The following is a 20684-nucleotide window of genomic DNA, read 5'->3' on the forward strand; positions in this document are numbered from 1 at the left end:
CTTCACCATTTATGTTTACTTGTGTTTCTGTCTGCTTGAACAACAACAGAGTCATTTTCTGGTTCTCTTTTACTAGCACAATCATACAAGGTTTGAGTTGCAAACATTGCAGGAGATGTTTAAACTCATACACTGTTTCATAGAGAAGTCAAGAAAACATTTCTACATTAAGGTTCTTTTAAAATCTTTATTTATATATCCTAATTTAAGGTTTAATTGACTGTGACACTTAAAGCAGATATGTCGTCCTCCTTGTTTTTTTTTTTGTTTGTTTTTTTTGTATTCTTTAATAGTCAGATGAGTTCAGGTGACTTTCAATTAACTTTTTTGTGTACATAAAAGTACAGTGGTTGTTCAGAATAAGACCCTGGGATAGAGTAAGTTTGTTCCAAGTTGTCACAAATGACGGGGCGTGAAATGAAGTTAACCTGTTCAGATGTAAAGCAGTCTCAGTTAGTTCCTGATCCAGAGCTTATTGAGGTCAATGGAAAGACTGTCACTGATTTCAGTGGGCTTTAAATTAGGTCCTTGGAATTTAGAAAATAAGATTAAAAATAGTAAAGACATTGCATACTCAATTCTGTTTACAATGTTTACACTCATCTTTGTGGTTTAGGTTTATTGCTTTGTGCTTTTTATATTTTATACCAGATTTTCCATACACCATCTCATCTATCTTCTCTCTCCTATTCGCAACCGTATTTTTAAGAGTCCTACTACATTCTGTTTTTTCAGTTGCCTTCCTCTTACCCTGGTCAAGTTTTCTGTTTCTGACCATTCCATTCCCATTGCTTATTGACTCCTGAAATCTTGGGGGTATGTCTACATGGCAAGCAGAAACCAATGGCAGTGAGTCTCAAAGCTTGGGTCTACATGCTGCGACGCTTAAAAATAGCTTTGTAGACATTCGGGCTGAAGCCTAGTGCCCTAGGCTTCTGCCCAAGCCCAAACAGCTATTTTTAGCACCACAGTGCAAGCCCAAGTCTGTAGATTCTGGCTCTGAGACTCGCTACTATGGGTTTCTGCTTGCTGTGTAGACACATCCTTGGTGACTTTCATATATGCCAGCCACAACTTCTCCAGTTAATACACAGAAAACTGTCCTTTTTCTTTTAACACAACGCTTCTTAAAACTCTCTCATTATGTTATTTGTATAAAAATAGTGCCTGTGGACCAAACTGAGGTCTGTTAGGCATTGTACAAACAGAGTAAGAGGCATTCTTTGTCCTGAAGAATTTTCAATCTCTCTGGACAAGGCAAAGAGTCAGTACAAAGAGAGAGAACTTGAAAGAAAATGAACAATATGAAGGCCTGCAAATGTCATGTTAGTTCCACAGATTTTGTGGGTTTGTGTGGTTGTTTTTAATTTGGGTAGGATTTTGTTAAGAAGGAATTAGATAAGCAGAGACAAAGGAAGGGCGAAGGGGACATTGAAGAGGGGGATAAGATGGATGGAGAGATGGGGACCATGTAGGGACTATAACGTGAGGCTGAAGTAAAGAGACAGGATGGGTGGGAAATGGAGTGAAAACCAGTCAACATAGAGGAAAGACTGTCCAGAATAAAACCTGAAAAAAGCAGTCAGTGCCCAAAGATCCTTTCTGCAACTGCTTGTCTACTCCTGCTAGCTGAGTTTCTGGTAGCCCCTTCCTTGAACTCACGTGGATGGGAGGAGAGGTAGGGCTGCATGGTCCCTGGTGTCTCAAAAATGAGGCTTTCCTATGCATGATTCTGGGTTTGAGGGTACTTGAAGGAGGGGTAATTCCAGAGGAGTCTCAGCTGCCCCTACCCCTTTTGTATGACTGTCTCTTGAAGCTACATGTCTGTTCCAGTTACAATTGTAATCTGCCCCTGGCACTTTGTTTTATGATGCTGTTCAAAACCTTTGAGCAAGTGCTTCTTATGTGACAAAGGGGGCATTCTGCCCCACCACCATATCATGCCTTGTATCTATTCACCAAACTTCCTGGAGCTGTCAAAACACAATTCAAATTTTAGTTTTTTGTCGTGTAAATTGTCAAATGTACCAGACATGAAGAATAGGCACATCACCTGTCAGTGCTCCTAGAATGTTAACCCTGCCAAACAGAGAACCTCTTCCATGGCACAGGTTCAATACAGTACCACATAACTGTAGCGCTGTATAAATAACATTGGAAATGTGTTTGAAATGAAATATGCAATCTGGATCTAAATGGGCTTTCTCACTCACTATGAACAGTCTCCCTCCAAATGTGAATAGTGGGGTGAAGGTATTTTGGGGGTGTAATTGCTGCTGTTTTGAAGAGCACAGGTTTGCATTTCTTCCTGCTGAAGAGTTACAAATACTTCTGCAGTTCTGCTTTAATGGCTTGTTCCAGGTCATGTTCAGGTTCCCTATAGGTTTGGCTGCCTTCACTACTCTTTTGTCTAACTGAAGTGATTTATTAGTTTTATCTGCATGCAGTGCATCCACTGCTCTCCAGGGGAGGTTCTGTACTTGGAATCTGCTCCTGGAAACAAGCAGTACTTCCTGAGTATATCTAATGTACTCCAAGCAAAGGCTATTAGAAAAGTTCATTCTCTGACTCAGCTATTTTATTTGCAGTTACAAAATGGAACTTACATCTTTGGGGCACATAATAACTTTTTTTCCCTAGCATCAGATCTCCATGAGACTGTTTAAATTACATAGAGGCTGTTACCTCATGGTGCCCATTGACTACAGTGGGCGATTTTGAGTGTTGGATCAGTCCTTATAACGTACAATGCACAGAGCACTGAATAAAGAACACTGTAGGATATAATTGCACAGTGTGAAATACTCAGTTTATATATGATCACTGAAAGATAATGACCAGCTAATATTTTGGGGGCAGAAAGAAACACATTTAGGAAAATGTTAGATTTCTTGGATGTGTTGCAGCTGAAAAAAAATAGGATTAATAAATAAGATATCTTGGCAGAATTTACAAATCTATAATTTTATTACAGAACCTTGAAATGAGCTTTTGTGCCCAAAGCAAGTACTTAATGAGTTATTGGAAAAATGGAGACCTCTAGCTCATCACGCTTCATAAATGAATGTATTACATGGCATAAGGACCCATTTATTTAAAGCATATTTGGTGAAGAAATCTAGCATTCAGATGAGAAATGAACAAAACAAAGAAAATGAACTAATATAGTTATTTAGGATGTGACCCGTAAACTGATGAAGCTCAAAATGTTTCATAGATTATTCTGGCTCTCACGGAATTGAGAGAATCTCTGCTGGAATTGCTCGGAGAAAATAGGCAACTCTGAGTACTCAATTTGCAGTTGTTGAAAAATCCAAAAATTCCAGCTTAGTATCATAATGACAGAAAGATCACATAAAATACATTTTCTGTCTCTTCAGTTCTGTGTATCATGGCACACTATCAAGGCTCCAGTATAATAAAGGACAAATGGTTGCTACTCAGGCCTTGTTTACATACAATTTGTACTGCTATAGTTAATGCAATCCCTCCTTCCCCCCGGTCTCCTGTTGTGGATGCAGTTATACTGGTATAAAGGCACTTCTCCCATACAGGAAGGAGAATACAGGAAGGTGAATAAGCTTCCATACAGGAAGCGAAATATGCAGATATAGGTCAATCACCTTTATACTGGTATAACTGCAGCCGCACTAGAGATTGTACTATATTGCTTGAAAAAAAACACCCTTAAATGAAATAGTTATGCTGGTACCGTGTAGAGCAGGCCTTAGTTTAATATTGACAGTATTACCCACATATAAAAGTAAGACTGGTTCACACTTACCGCGCAATTCGGCGGCAGTTGATGGGAGTTACGCAAACTACGCAGAGTAGTTTGCATAACTCACGTCGATTGCTCGGCTTCCCTTCTGCGTGCTGTTTACATTGCGCTGAGCATTCCCGTCGGTTCAGCGCTACGCTACTTGAGGGGATGGACTTACTCAGTCGACTTCCTGATCGATTGAGCGGGTCTCGCTGACCGCTCAATTGATCCAGAAAGATCGATATGGCGGCGGCGAATTTGCCGCCGTCAGTATAAACGTAGCCTAAGACTGTAACTTCTTGTAGTACTATAGAGCAGTTGATAATGGAGACAAATACTGATATTACTATATCCTAGTGAGGAGAGGATGGAAGAGGATAAAATTTGGGTAGGATCTGATGAAAAACAATCAAATAAAAGAGTCCCATTCAATTACATCACATAATGGCAGTCAGCTAAAAAGTGACAATTTTTTAAAATGCTTATATACAAATGTTAGAAGTCTAAATACTAAAATGAGTGAAATTGAGAGTGTCATGTTAAATGAGGATGTTGATGTAATAGGCATCACAGAAACTTGATGGAATGAGGATAATCAATGGGACACAGTAATAGCAGGGTACAAAATATATCGGAAGGACAGACTAGATCATACTGGTGGGGGAGTGGCACTAAATGTGAAAGAAAGAATAGAGTCAAATTTAAGGAAAAATCTTAAATGAACCAAACTGTGCCATAAAATCTCTATAGATAGGAATTCTATGCTTCAATAATAAGAATATAGCAGTATGGATATACTATTGACCACCTGATCAGGATGGTGATGGTGACTGTGAAATGTTCAGGGAGATTAGAGTGGCTATTAAAAAAAAAATCTCAATAATAATAATAATAATAATAATGGGGAATTTCAACTACCCCCATATTGACTGGGTACATGTCACCTCAGGATGGGATGCAGAGATATGGGGTATGTCTTCACTGCCGCAGCAGCAGAGATTAATGCAGCGGCATTGATTGAGTGGGTCTGTGTAGACTTGCTCAGTCAATCAGAGAGTGCTCTCTGATCAACTCCATTAATCCACTTCCCCAAAAGAAGTAAGTCTGCATTGATGAAAGGACATCTCCCATCTACGCAGCACCATGAAGATGCCGTGCTACGTGAACGTAAGTACATCGACGGGAGATAATGTAGCTTGTGTATCTCCCATCGACCGCTGCTGCAAGTATAGACCAGCCCAAAGTTTCTTGATACCTTAAATGACTGCTTGAAACCACAAGAGGAAAGGTAATTCTTGCTTTAGTCCTAAGTGGAGCATAGGATCTGATCCCAGAGTTGAATATAGCTGAACAGTTTGGTAATAGTGACCATAACATAATAAAATTTATCATCTGGGGGGGGAAACGACACCAAACCAGCCCACCATGGTAGAATTTAATTTCAGAAAGGGGAACTACACAAAAATGAGGAAGTTAGTTAAACAGAAATTAAAAGATACAGTGCCAAAAGTGAAATCCCTGCCAGCTGCATGGAAACTTTTTAAAGGCACCATAATAGAGATTAAATTTAAATGTATACCCCAAATTAAAAAATATAGTGCCAGCATGACAAAACAACAAAGTAAAAGAAGCAGTTAGGGGAAACAAAGGGTAGTAAGCAGTTAGAGACAAAAAGGCATCCTTTAAAAAAAATGGAAGTTAAATCCTATTGAGAAAAATAGAAAGGAGCATAAACTCTGGCAAATGAAGTGTAAAAATATAATTAAGAAGGCTAAAAAAGAATTTGAAGAACAGCTAGCCAAAGATGCAAAAAGTAACAGCAATATTTTTTTTAAAGTACATCAGAAGCAGGAAGCCTACTAAACAACCAATGGGGCCACGGTACAATAGAGATGCTAAAGGAGCACTCAAGGAAAATAAGGTTATTGCGGAGAAACTAAATTAATTCTTTGCATCCGTCTTCACAGCTGAGGATGTGAGGGAGATTCCCAAATATGAACCATTCTTTTTAGATGACAGATCTGAGGAACTGTCCCAGATTGAGGTGTCATTAGAGGAGATTTGCAACAAATTGATAAATTAAACACTAATAAGTCACCAGGACTAGATGATATCCACCCAAGAATTCTGAAGGAACACAAAATGTGAAATTGCAGAACTACTAACTGGTATGTAACAGGCAATCCTGACAGTTATAGGCTGGTAACTGTAACTTCAGTGCCAGGCAAATTGGCTGAAACTATAGTGAAGAACGGAATTATCAGACACCTAGATTAACACGATTTGTTGGGGAAGAGTCAATCAATGTGGCTTTTGTAAAGAGAAATCATGCCTCACAATCTACTAGAATTCTTTGAGGGGGTCAACAAGCCTGTGGATAAGGGATATAGTGTACTTAGATTTTAAGAAAGCCTTTGACAAGATCTCTTACCAAAGGCTCTTAAGCAAAGTAAGCTGTCATGGGATAAGAGGGAAGGTCCTCTCCTGGATCAGTAACTGGTTAAAAGATAGGAAACAAAGGATAGAAATAAATGTTTTCAGAATTGAGAGAGGTAAATAGTGGTGTCCCCCCAAGAGTCTGTACTGGGACTAGTACTGTTCAACATATTTATAAATGATTTAGAAAAGGGGGTAAACTGTGAGGTGGCAAAATTTGCAGATAATACAAAACTACTCAAGATACTTAAGTCCAAAGCAGACTGTGAAGCGTTAGAAAGGGATCTCTCAAAACTGGGTAATTGGGCAACAAAATGGCAGATTAAATTCAGTGTTGAGAAATGCAAAGTAATGCACGTGGGAAAACATAATCCCAACTATACATATAAAATTATGGGATCTGATTGAGCTGTTATCACTCAAGAAAGAGATCTTGGAGTCATTGTGGATAGTTCTTTGAAAACACCCACTCAGTGTGCAGTGGCAGCCAAAAAAGCTAACAGAAATGTTGGAAATCGTTAGGAAAGGGATAGATAATAAGACAGAAAATATTGTATTGCCTCTATAAATCCATGGTATGCCCACATCTTGAATACTGTGTACAGATCTGGTCGCCCCATCTCAAAATAGATGTATATTAGAATTGGAAAAGGTACAGAAAAGGGCAACTAAAATGATTAGGGGTATGGAAAAGCTTCCATATGAGGAGAGATTAATAAGACTGGGACTTTACAGCTTGGAAAAGAGATGACTAAGGGGGGACATGATAGAGGCCTATAAAATCATGACTGGTGTGGAGAAAGTAAAAAAGGAAGTGTTACTTACTCCTTCTCATAACATAAGAACTAGGAGTCACCAAATGAAATTAATAGGCAGCAGGTTTAAGATGAACAAAAGGAAGTATTTCTTCACAGAATGCAGTGTCAACCTGTGGAACTCCTGGCCAGAGGATGTTGTGAAGGCCAAGACTTAAACGGGGTTAAAAAAAAACAACTAGATGTGTTCATGAAGTTTGGGTCCATTAATGGGTATGAGCCAGGATAGGCAGGGATTGCTGTTTGGCAGAGGCTGGGACACCAAAATGAACAGTGTTGAAAGTGGAGAAGTGAATGGCAATCACACTCTGGAAATCTGCAATACTGGATTGCTGGTAGTCAGTGAGCAATCATTTTGGAATTGGAAAATCCAGAGTGGCGCTATTGTGATCCAAGTGTGTAAGGTCATAAAATGTCTCCTGCTATACCAGACTCTGATTCTCAGTAATGTACCTGCTGTGACTCTTCTTGGAGGTACCCAGGGTTGTGAGGCACCTCACTACAACCTGCCTTTAGCATGAGGAAGATTTGTCTGTGTTTGTCATGCATCAGTCCCCTGCCTCCACTTGCCATGGGCAACACAAGCTTTCCCCCTATAACCTCTGCTGTCCCTCTGCATATTAGTAATTGGACGTTCCAATCTCCAAGCGTCCCCCTTGAGTGTCCAGCCCGTTCCATTTATCACTTACAATATTCATGGATTAGTGGCTCTTAAAGAAACAGTACACACCAATTTCTTTTCAGATCACAACTCCGTTTAACACACAGCATTTAGATATGTTTATAGTGAAAGCAAGTAAAAGTTTATTTAACAAAGTATAAAGATTTGAGAAAGTAGCAAGTCAAAGTATTGGAAATAAATGGTTATGTAAAATAAAATCATAACACTCATTCTGATGCTTAGACTTAATTACCAAGATACTCTCCTGTCTACTGAAATTTAGCTCTCCCAAAATTTTTGCAGCATTTTCTGGACAAAACATGCTGACAATTGGTCTCTTCAGCAGAAGATCCCAGGTATCTCTTAGTACCATTAGATATGTCAGGACAATCCTTTGTTCTTTTTCATGAACAGGACATCCCTGCTTGTTCGTTGTTTGTTTTTCCCGTGGCCTCCCTCTCGTTGACCTGGCAATCTTATCATTAGTATCTGGCTCCAAATGCAAATAGTCTTATCTTGTGAGACACTCATTGCACAAGAACCAGACGGAGATAAGTGTCTGCCACCTCCTGCTTGAAAGGAACCTGTTTAATATGTCACCTCTTGGTTACCTGCCTTAAGTCCAAGGCTTTGAGAACACAATTTCCAGTATGGATACATAACTCCTTATATATTACCCATACATACTTTTTGAAATTATTATGATGACCAGTGGGCTACTGGCTTTTGGTAGAGATCTCACATGCCACTTTTTGGTGAACTATTGTACATATCCTTGACCCAGAGGACCCTGTAAAACTCCTGTGCCCTCTGTCAATTGGTCACATGATGTCAACTTAACTTTGTAGTGTAGCCTAGGCCTTAGTTTACAATAACACCAAGAATAATTGCTGTAAAGTTCCGTAGTTCTGCAGAAACCATTTGTGGATTTTGGTCTGAGTATCTGTGTGCAATAATTAGTAACTGGTCTCATTCTATTGAATATATTAAATTTATCCACAAACCTTGTTGACTCTTGTCCTAGGTCTTTAGGTAGCTCTGCCATGCAGTTATGTTCTCTGCTCTGTCGGCATTTTGTGATTTGCAGGGTGCTTATGGAAAAGGTTGGGATATTATCCAAAATGATTAAACAAATGCTGAGCACAATCTTAGGAGTTGTGTTTGAACATTGAATAAATTTTTATTTTCTCATTACAGAAGTGTAATCATTCAGGTTCTCAGGATCATTTAAGGACCTATGACTGAAAAAGGGGTAAGAGGAAGCATAGACTAGTAGTTAAAGCAAGTGGGTGGAAGTTAGAACTGAGTTTTTTACCAGACTTTGTCACTAATTTATTGTACATCCTTGGCCAAATCATTTAACTTCTCTATGCTTAACCTATTTGTAAAATGGGAATCATACTTATCCTATATCGGAACTGTGAGGCTTAATTTAATATTTGTAAAGCACTTGGAGACCCTCAGATGGACAGTAGAATAAAAATGCGTAGTAGTATTCTTTGTGTGGACTGTTTGATACTGTTATACTAAAAGCAATTCTTAGTTGTTGGAGCAACTTCTTGTCATCTGTTTTAATGTGGCATAACTTTCCCTATAACACACACAAATACAAAGCACCTGGAAAGTGTATTTCTGCCAGACAATGATAATGTTATGTACAGCACTGTGTTTAGAAGAATAAGGGAAAAAATGCAGGACTAGGCACCAATCTTGTCTAACCCTTACCTTGCCTGATGAAGAGTCTACAGTACATCACTCTTAAGTCTGTCCTTTCACCATTATATTTGAATAGCTAACTCCAGAGATGTCTGTGTGCCATGGCTATAGATGTATACCTCCTGTCCATTTTCCTGAATATCTATAATACCCAACTACAGTAATACTTGACTATGATTTAATTCAATATATTTCCTTAGTCTGTGATTTTAAAGCAACCATGATTCTTTGGCAATAGGGATAAATAGTGTATGCTTATTTACCTACAATATCTTTATCAACAGATTTATCCAACTTTTCAGTTTGCAAGAGGTGAATTCATGGCCATTAACTATTTAGGGACATCCGGATGCACAGTCTGTCTATTAAAATGGATTCATGACTGCTGTATCTTGGAAGAATACTGGTAGGTTGATGGTATTGCTGGAAGAAAGAGGAGGTCAGTAAGTTTTTGACCTGTTTATTTCATTTTATATCAGTTTTCCCCCAGAGGTAAAGATTATTTAATACACTGAATGTAACTATAACATTTGTGCAAAACCAAATACAATTCTAAATCCAGGATTATTATTAGTTGTAGTAAATTATGGTAGCATGCAAAGGTCCCAATCTTCTTTGGGGCCCTGTTGTGATGAGCACTGTACAAACAAAGAAAATACAGTATATCCCCTGAAGAGCTTATGTGCTGCTGGATTCCCTTCTTTTTTGCATCAGTTTAGATTATTATGAACCTATCTTGCACCTTTCACAATTTTTCACTCATCTGGATTTTTGTAAGTGCATATATGAACTATAAGGGTATTAGGATCTTTGTCTGGATTAATTGATCTTTTTCAGGCTTTTTAGTATTCAGTTTTCTTAATTGTAACGTTCATATGTAGTTATTGTAATAGCTGTGTTTCCTTGCATCCTTTCTAGGCCATCCTACCGCTCTTCAAAGAATTTTGTATTCTTAATAAATACCTTAGATGTTTTAACAGTTTTGTATCCAGGATGGCCCCCATTACTCTGGTATTTGAGCACCTCACAGTCTTTATCCTCACAACACCTCTATGAGCTAGGGCAGTGCTATTATCCCTATTTTACAGATGCGAAATGAAGGCACAGAGAGGCTAAGTGGCTTGATCATGATCAAACAGGATGTGTGTGGTGTAGCTGGGTCTCTCCCAAATCTGAGACTAGCATGCTAACCATTGGACCATCTTTCCTCTCTCCTAATACCATAGGTCTTTAATATTTATGGACTCATGCTGTGTTTGAAAACTCCACATAAATGCCTGTGGTGCTTAAAAGCTCCCATAGATTCCAGCAGCACTTAAAAGCTGTGAATGGGCTCCTGCAAACATTTGACTTCATGAAGGGTTCCAGTTTCTCTCATCTCCAAGTTCACTTCTCTCCCAAGACCAGACAGAATCTGGAGTCCCTGGTCTGCACTGCCTTTCAGGAGACCAGGTTTATGTGATGCTTTGCAGCTCCATCTAATATTTAATGTATTCAGAGAACACATCGTATCCTCTGTTACCTTCCAGAAAAGTAAGATCCTATAGTAATGCAAATGAACAATAAAAAGGAGGATTAGACTCATAGACTCTAAGGTCAGAAGGGACCAATATGATCATCTACTCTGACCTCCTGCACAATGCAGGCCACAGAATCTCACCCACCGACTCCTGTAATAAATCTCTAACTTATGACTGAGTTATTGAAGTCCTCAAATCATGGTTTAAAGACTTTAAGGTACAGAGAATCCACCAGCCAGTGAGCTGTGCCCCATGCTACAGAGGAAGATGAAAACCCCCCAGAGCCTTTGCCAATATGACCTGGGAGAAAATTCCTTCCTGACCCCAAATATGGCGATCAGTTAAACTCTGAGCATGTGGGCAAGACTCACCAGCAAGACACCTAAGAAGGAATTTTCTGTAATAACTCAGAACCCTCCCAATCTAACATCCCTTCACAGGCCATTGGCATATCTACCACCAGTAGTCAAAGATCAGTCAATTGCAAAACTAGGCTGTCCCATCATACCATCTCCTCCATACATTTATCAAGTTCAGTTTTGAAGCCAGCTAGGTTTTTGCCCCCCACTGCTCCCCTTGGAAGTCTATTCCGGAACTTTACTCCTCTGATGGTTTGAAACCTACGTCTAATTTCAAATCTAAACTTCCTGATGGCAAGTTTATATCCATTAGTTCTTGTGTCCACATTGGCGCTGAATTTAAATAATTCCTCTCCCTCCCTGGAATTTATCCCTCTGATGTATTTATAGAGAGCAATCATATCTCCCCTCAACCTTCTTTTGCTTAGGGTAAACAAGCCAAGCTCTTTGAATCTCCTCTTATAAGGCAGGTTTTCCATTCCTCAGATCATCCTAGTAACCCTTCCATGCACCTGTTCCAGTTTGAATTCATCTTTCTTAAACATGGGGGACCAGAACTCCACACAGTATTCCAGATGAGGTCTCATCAGCGCCTTGTATAACGTACTAACACCTCCCTATCTCTACTGGAAATATCTCATCTGATGCCTCTTAGGACTGCATTAGCTTTTTTCATGGCCACATCACATTGGCAGTTCATGATCCTCCTGTGACTTATAAGAAAGAGTTTTCACCTGCATAGCTATACTTGCCCAGATGAACATTGATTCTTCATTTACCTTTTTATATTTTAAAACATTTTTGACAATAGTTGATTTGTCAAGAATTCTTTCCTTACCCCAACAGAACAAGCTAAAAACATTTTTTCCTGTTGTGAATTCATGTGGAACTCCTTGTTCAACTATGTCAGCATCTTCAGATGTGACACACAAATGTTCTGTCAGTATATTTCTAAACAAGAAAAAGCTGCCTATATCTGTCAAGTGGCTCAGCTGATACTTGAGGGGTAGACTTACGCTTGTGTCACACCAGATGCCTAAGTGAACTGTGAACTAGACCAGTGGTTCTCAAACCTTTTTTTCGTGGACCACATGAAAATTGCTGAGGGTCTTGGCCAACCACTGAGGGTCTCAGCTGGGAGGGGGGAGCAGCCACCACACAGCAGTGTTTGGGGCCAGGAGTGGCTCAGTCAGGGCGCTGCTGGATCCATGTGATGTGAGAGGGGTGGGGGAAGAGGGCGGGGCTGGAAGGGGAGAGTGTTCGCCACTGTGCAGCTTGTTCTGCAACCTTTCCATGGACCACCTGAATGGACCACAGTTTGAGAACCTCTGAACTAGACAATGTGGATTCCCACTTGGTGGATATAAGTTGTTTAGCAAACTGATTTTAGTCTTCAGAGCTTCAGATATTGTCTACTGTGTCTTCCATGCACACTTTATTTTATTTTTATTTGTATTTAGTTTATTAAGGAAGTTTTACCAAGTTTACAAATCCTTGCTGTGTAAATATCAGAAGCAAAACAATCATTACAACAGTTAGCTTTTGTTAAAAGGACCTTTTACAGGAATATAGTCATCAGAGCTTTCTGTCACTATACATGACAATACCTATAATGTTGTTTCTAGAGATTTTATAAAATTGAATGAAATCTCTATATATGCATTTAACAGACCAAGCATGTCTATCATATGTTAATATTAAAAAAATTGGACAGGTGTGCCTCTTTTGGCAGATAAATGTGCTTTGTCAGAGTATTGAATAAAAGATACTTAAATATTAGGCTATCTCTTTGTCCTCTGTCATAATGGTTGTTCATTTTTCCAAAACCATCACCTTTTATTTTTTCCTCTATAGTTGGGCTATTCTGTAACCACAGCCTCATTCCTCTACAGTTGGGCTATTTTTCTTTTTTCAGTGATAGGCTACCAATAGTTGAGTAACTACTAGCAGATGAGAGATTAATTTTTCATTTTCTTTTCTCTATTTCTAGTAGGAAGCCCCAGGAGGATTTACCAACAAATCATTTGGTAGTAAATATCCAGCAATTTGTGATATTTTGTTACAGATTGCATCCCAGTAGTCTCTGACTGGACATGTCCACCATATATACATAAGATCTTCTCTTTCACTATAATTTCTCCAACACATATCCCCATTCAGTCTCTCTCTGTTTTTTAACCTGATTGGTATGAGGTACCATTGAAACAGTATCTTAAAGAAATTTTATTTTATTCCACACACACTTCAAGTATTGCATCTAATTTCAGGATTATGTTTTTGTCTTCCTCTTCTCAGACATAATTGACCCAGCTATCCTGCGCCCTGGCAGACTGGATAAAACACTCTATGTGGGTTTGCCACCACCTGCAGATCGATTTGCTATTTTAAAGACCATCACCAAAGTGAGTATTTGGAAAAATATCTATTCTCTTAAGAGTTCATTCTTTTTAAGTTGGGTGGAATGATACAATACAAACTACAATCACAGAAGAATTGCAGGGCTCTGTATGACAAAATATTAAAATAACTGATAATAAAGAGTCATTAAAAGAAGCACCTGACCCTTTTTTTTTTTTTTTTTAATATAGTTGTCAAGGTTGACACAGACCAACAATAATAGGTATCAAAAGATTGACCTACTCAAGAATTAAACTGAAAACACTCGTTCCCATGTTATGTTCAAAATTAGGATTAATTAATAGGGTGATTCATTCCTTCATAAGAATGTGCATACAATGTTTTTGTATATCTGTGTGTTTGCTATCTTTGTCACACCAAAGTGTTTGAAGGTGGAATTATGAAACTTTACTCACAAATTCCAGCTATAGACCTTACCTCAGCAGTAGTTATGGGTATGTAATTCCCATTGGGATTAATAGGAGACTTGTGAGTGCTGAAGCTGTAGGACGAGGTAGATGTGAAAATTTAAAATTATATTTTTTCACTGTGGTTTCCATCTGTGGGTTGTGGCCTACTCTGCCCAGCATGAGCCCTGGATTCTGTTCCTGCTGTAGTGTCTCTCTCTCCCTAGGTAAGAAGAACAGCATCGCAATAATAGGTTAGGATAGCAGTAATAGTATATGAAGAGTGCTTCGCATTACTCAAAAGCACCTCTTCCTTTTACTAAGGGACTAGTATGTTGATGGCTCTGAAAGAGTCCCATCAAACTTTATTGAGTTAGAAAATCGGCTGAGGCTTGTATCTTGAGGAGGGATGATTCTTTAAAGACTGTGACTGATGTGGAGGAAACCATGAAAGGGTATTGCAAAAAATACCTCCCTTGAAACTGTAGGCGGTGTTATGACTGAATACATGTGGGCTGTTAATAATCTCATAATGGAAGATAGAATGTGGAAAGGTATCAGAACATTTCTGCTCCTGTCGTGATTAATGCAAGAGTCAGACTCCCACTAGGACTCTGTTGCTTCAAACATGTTTCTAACATGTTTTTCTTGTATAATAGCATTGTGGAAGTAAGCCTCTCTCCTTTTACTCAGCCTATCTGAAATAACCTAGTTACCTTGTAGGACCATTATTAGCTCTTGAAGCCCTAGAGGGGACTGGTTTTTTAATAAGGAATGATTCAGCTGGAGGACTTATGGGGCTCTTGGAGAAGTCTTGAGCTATTCTCACTCTTTAATTGATGAAAGAGAGGAATATTTGTTAAAGATTCAACACTCCTAAGTATGTGTTTGCATTAGAATTCAGTGTGTTTCAGTAGACACAAGAGTTTTAAATAGACTGACTAAAAGTCCCTTCCCTGAGAGCTCCAGCCCTGCTGCCTTGGGCTGAATTATAATTTTCAGGCAGTCATGGAGGTCTTGTAAAATCATGGAATCCATGACTGACTCATAGCCTTAGTCATTGCACTAGTTCTGCAGTCACCATAAAGTTCAAAGCTAGATAGAACTTGAGTTTCTAATGTAAAAAAAGCAAGAATACCTCCTCTCCAGGTAAAGTGGTAGAGTGTAGGAAGGTCATGGGAGAAAAAGCCCTTCAGGTATTTTTTACATCATAAACAAAAAAGGACACAGTCCTTTTGCATATCATATTTAATGTAGCTGTGAGGTCTAACTACTTTTTTACATGCATATGTTCAAACTTGTTTTAAGTAGACCTGATTACAAGACACAGTCATGGTGGAGGTACGTGTTTTTCAGTGGGTGGCTCTCTCCCGGCCCTTTCCTGGGGGGTTTGTGTTTTGCTGCTAGAGAGCTAAGAACCTGTTTGCTGTCTTCTCCCCCCCACACACTATTGAGCTTCTATATCCTGCCTCACAAGTAAACATCCTTCCATCTAAGCTTTCAGCTGAAGGGTTTACCTGAAGCAACTGGGAGGAGTTGTAAATATGTTCCTTCCCCTCTGCCTTGCAGGACTGAATGCAACATTTTGTTATCTGCCAAGCCAGGAAGTGGGAAGCCAGGATACAGCTGTGGCGGTCTAATGCAAAGCTGATTGGGGATGGGAAACTAGTTATAGTTGGAAATTTCTACTAATTATATCAAAACCTATTGAAAATAAGAGGATATTTTTGAAAGGCTAATCCTCATGTTTAGCCATAGGTTCAGCACCCACCGTGGTCAACTCAGCCCTTTAATCATCCAAAGTAACTAACTCGAGTTCCATGCAATTCACTGTTCAGAGACCTACTAATGATCCCATTGTATTTGTCAGTGAATGGAAACTTGTCCCCAGGCTCTCTGTTCAAAACTTCTCCTTCCCTGTACTAGTCAGCATGTAACATTGGTGGCTGCATTTCAGTGGTGATACTGGGTGTAGATGGGATTCTTCAAATGAAAGGTCCTATATAAATGTAACCACTTCTGTAAATTGAATTGTCCCAAATTTACCCACTTAAAAAAACATCATAACATGAACATAAGGTTGGTCCAACTATGACTCTTCTGTACTGTAAGACCACTGAGGTTTTTCTTCTTTAAATGTTCAACTGCTAGTTACATGGCATGAAGATGAACCTTCAGAGAGAGACTTCACAGAAGATCATTGGTTTACAAGCAAATATAAAATATCTAAATATAAAATATCTATTGAGTAATCTCACTCCTAGGTTGTATTGTTATGTATATTAAATGTTAAAATAGGGGATAAGATGTTTTTTTTCAGCACACTGCAAAGAATTCACCGACATATTCTGGATTACATAAATTCAGGCTGGTACAAAAATCTTGCAAATGTTATATATATATATATATATATATATATATATATATATATATATATATATATATATATATATCTATATCTATATCTATATATATATATATATATATATATGAGAGAGAGAAAGAGAGTGTGTGTGTGTGTGTGTGTGTGTGTGTGTGTGTAAGGAGGAAAATGAGGTTGCTTAGTGAATGAAAAGTGTGTTGCTTACAAGCTGGAAGCATGGTAAGAAAGAAGGCATGAAGACGAGTGGGAGAGAGTCTTGGGAAGAGCAAAATGGAGTAAAAAAAGTGGAGAACATATGCAGGAGGGGCTTTGAAGGTTCCAATTTTTTCATGTTAAATAATTATGCAGATGAAGCCTACCTCAGCATATCTAGTGTACAGTATACTTGTATTCCCTGCCAGCTGTATCAACCTCTCTGCTACACATACCACTATTCTTATGTCTCCAGAGTAGGTGCACATGGAGCTCTGCTTGCAGAATGGGAAAGAAACATCTGCCAGTCAATGTTTTCTGTTGTTGCAGCTCATGCCATTAGACCATAAGCTCTGCTTGGCATAGACCAGTTGTTTGGCAAAAATTCCTTTCTCATACAATGCTGTGTGCAAGAATGGCCATATATATATATACCTTCTAGGTTGTTGCATTACATCTTACATATGGGTATGAAGTCTCTTGTTTGAAAACTGTATGATTCAAAGTTGTCTTAAAAATGTTACTTAGAAGTTTCATCTCTGACCTTATATTGCCTTGACTGTAACTGAGACATCCCTGTGCTGTTTTTGTTTGCTAGTTTAAATTACAGTTGGAAAGTTATTTGATATTGTGGGGCTATAATGGATTCTGGAATATCTCTATGGAGGGAGCTATAAAATATACAGAAATATAATATATTTAATGCCATCTGCATAATTCACAGCACATCCAGCAGCAACAAGTCGTCATCCTTTAATGGATGTTTTAAAATTCCATATGGAGCCCAGATAATCCGGGGATAGGTGTCTAGAAAATCTGTAAATAAATCAGTCAGACAGTATAAGGCCAGAAAGGACCACCAGATCTTCTAGTCTGACCACCTATATATCACAGGCCATGAACGCCATCCCCATACTAAGCCTAGCAATCTGAACTAGACAAAAGTATTACAGCCCTCAGGAGACTAAACTGCTCTGTGCCACTGGTAGAGAACGGGAAGGACCAAGGTTCACCAGTGCCCGAGGCCTCTGCAGTGACAGGGGAATTTAGTGAGATAATGCAGATGAGCCTAGCAAGTGACGTGCCCCATGCTGCAGAGGAAAGAGACACCCACCCACCTCATATCCCTGCCAATCTGAACTAGGGGAAAATTCCTTCATGACCCCACATATGGTGACTGGTTAGCCCCTGAGCATGTGAAAAAGAACCAAGCACCTGAAAGAATTCCCAGAGCACTGCTCTCTCCACCTCCATTCCCACCCTCCATCCAGTGTCCTATCTCCAGCTGTGGAGATATACAATTCATATAACATTAAACAGAAAATTTAGAATTTAGTAGTTCAGCTGCAGTTTTTGTGAGTTCCAACATGGAAGAATTCTCTTGGAAGATCCATTCCGACTTCCCCTAGATACAGTTCTTGAAATATATCCTTGTCTGAAGCATAGCAAGTATGGATGGTTCAATACAATTCTTCATAAGGATGAGACAAGTAGGGCTAAATCCAAATGCTCATCTGTTATTTAGAGAGACAGGGTGGTTGAACAGTCCTTCACATCCTCTGTAAGGGTAATGTTAAACTTGACTCCCCTACCATCAGCACTGGAATTCAGCAACATTTTCTGAACCACTTCAGTGTCAAATGATTCTGCAGACCTGGTCCTCATTCTTGTCCGTTTCTGAGGTGTACTAATCCCTTATTCCTGTAGTCTCAGGAAATTGTACTGCCTGAACACATGATCTTTAGTTACTTTTTGAGTTTCTTATTTCTAAAAATTTTCCATGTCTTCTGTTTTCCAATCACCCTCAACTCTTAGGATGGTACCCGACCCCCTTTGGCTGTTGATGTAAATCTTGAAGAAATTGCTTATGATCAGCGTTGTGATTGCTATACGTAAGTGTCTTCTATTTTTAACTCTAATGCGTGCAGTGAGAAATGTCCTACTCATGTTAAAATGTTTTACATTATTATTAACAGGAATGTTGGACTTGATTATTCTCAGATCTCAAATGCCTTTTCCTCTCTTTCCATCACTTCAAGGTTTTCCAGAGACTTACTAAGATTTTATAGATGGTACAGACTTCCTCTTCCTACACAGTAGTCTGGTGGTACCTGATACTACTGTAATTTAGCAAAGGCCACTGTGTCCTATTTTCTTTGCCTGGTTTCTATTTCTCTAATGTTTACATTGAGCTGCAGATATGAAATATGAAACTTCTCTATAAACTGGATCCACAGCTAAAGGTAGTAAAAGTGGGTAGGCAAAACTGGTACACATAGCTTGTTCTGAGTTAGTTCACAGAAATAGGTAAAGATTGTATTATATTTGACACAGTATTGGAGGCATATTTTATCCTGTGGAGCTTTCGTGTAGTGCAAATGTCCAAAGGATGGGTTTGATGCAAATGTCATAACCACTTTCAGCAGTTAGTTGCAAACCCATAGTACTGCACGCCTCTTGAAAGCTTTAAACTGATAGGCATGACAGATTAATTAGTTTTAAGTATTCTGTGTGAGGTAATTAATAGCTCCCTTAAAAACTTTGCACTCTTAATCTCTTTACTGTGCAATTAAAAATAATTCAGTGTAAACTATTAAGGTGCTTAGTGTTGTGGTTAATAATAATAATTACCATAGTGCTTAGGAGCGCCCTAGTCATGGGTGCAGGATCCCATTGTGCTAGGCCCTGTACAAACACAGAACAAAAACACAGTCCCTGCCCCAAAGAGTTTATAATCTAAATATAAGACGAGACAAAAGATGGAGGCAGACAGATGGGAATGTACAAGGAAACAGTGAGACAGAATTGGTCTACATGATAGGTAGCGCTATCAGTGCATTGGTGGCCTAATTTGTGCCGGGGGTGGGGGGGGTTGGGTTGTAGACCTCATGACAAAGGAGAGTTTTAAGGAGGGCATTGAAGGATAATGAGGTGGCTTTCTAGATATTTATAAGGCGCTCCATTGAAGCTTGAGAGGCAGCATGGGAGAGCACACATAGGTGCTTCTTTGAAAATTTAACACTTGAGCAAAGGAAGCTGGCATCACTGGCCTATTGGAGGTGGTAGTGGACATCTCCATAGTGAATGAGAGATGATAGGTAGAGTGGGGATAGTTCATGAAAGTCCTTGAAAGCAGCTTAAGTTGGATGCAATAGAGAAGGGGGAACCAATGGAGGAATGTACGGAGAGGGGTGATGTGATCAAAGAGACGAGATGGGAAAGTGATCTCTGCAATAACATTATGAATGGATATCAGCATGGCAAGATAGCATTTGTCAAGGCCAGAGAAAAGGATGTTGCAGTAATCAAGAAGTGAGATGATGAGATCCTGGACGAGAGTTCAGGGGTGAGAAACTACCAGACCCTTTCTAGCAGCATAACTAAATGTATATGATGGAAGTGTATATATATAAAAAAAAAGGTGAGGGTACTCTACAACCTGGCCCAGTCTCCCTTTCTAGATGGAATGCTGTAAATTGATTCCAATCATGGGCCCAGATGCTTCTAAGCTCCCTTGGTCTGGGTGATGAAGACCTCTGTTCTTAGCTCTGGGTCTCTCAGGCACACTCCTGAGTGCAGACTTCATGTCTGACACCTTTCTTAGGTAGTGGGATCCTGCAGTCCAGGTGCCTGAGCCCCCAGAACTAGTGCCACAGCCTTCCTGAGCCCACAGTTGGTTAGACATGTTCTTCACCAGAGTCCACCTGGCTGTGAGAGCTTTGGAATCTAACTAAATTGTTCTGGGACACCATGGCATTAAATCAAGGAACACAGGCTTAGGAAAGGAGTTTTTAAAATTATTTAAGTCCAATTGCAGAGGAATGGTTTGTGTTCTTTTTAATATTTTTAAAGGGAGGTGGTTGTAGAAAAATTAATGCACTGATTTCCTACCCAGCAAGAGAGTTTCTTTACCACAGATACTTTTACTTTTGAAAGCACTAGAGAGTTACAGATCTTTGGAAAATAACAACAGTCCTGAACACACTCCCCCTGATCTGATCTCACCCCTCCTGTAAGTCTGAGGTATGGTCAATG

The 20684-nt window shown here is 39.2% G+C and overlaps 1 protein-coding gene across 3 annotated transcripts in view; it reads left to right on the top strand.

Moving 5' to 3' along the window:
- NVL (nuclear VCP like) overlaps positions 1–20684 on the top strand; it is an 83014-nt gene that overhangs the window by 36354 nt on the left and 25976 nt on the right. For all 3 annotated transcript variants that reach the window (XM_067564881.1, XM_067564883.1, XM_067564882.1), the window contains exons 19-20: positions 13566–13672; positions 18465–18541. In XM_067564881.1, the coding sequence (XP_067420982.1) occupies positions 13566–13672; positions 18465–18541 (184 nt within the window). The remainder of the gene's footprint in view (positions 1–13565; positions 13673–18464; positions 18542–20684) is intronic.

This window comes from Emydura macquarii, unplaced genomic scaffold, assembly GCF_026122565.2.
Source record: "Emydura macquarii macquarii isolate MOO-44397 ecotype Brisbane River unplaced genomic scaffold, CSIRO-AGI_Emac_v2 contig_2676, whole genome shotgun sequence".
Classification (NCBI taxonomy): domain Eukaryota; kingdom Metazoa; phylum Chordata; order Testudines; family Chelidae; genus Emydura; species Emydura macquarii.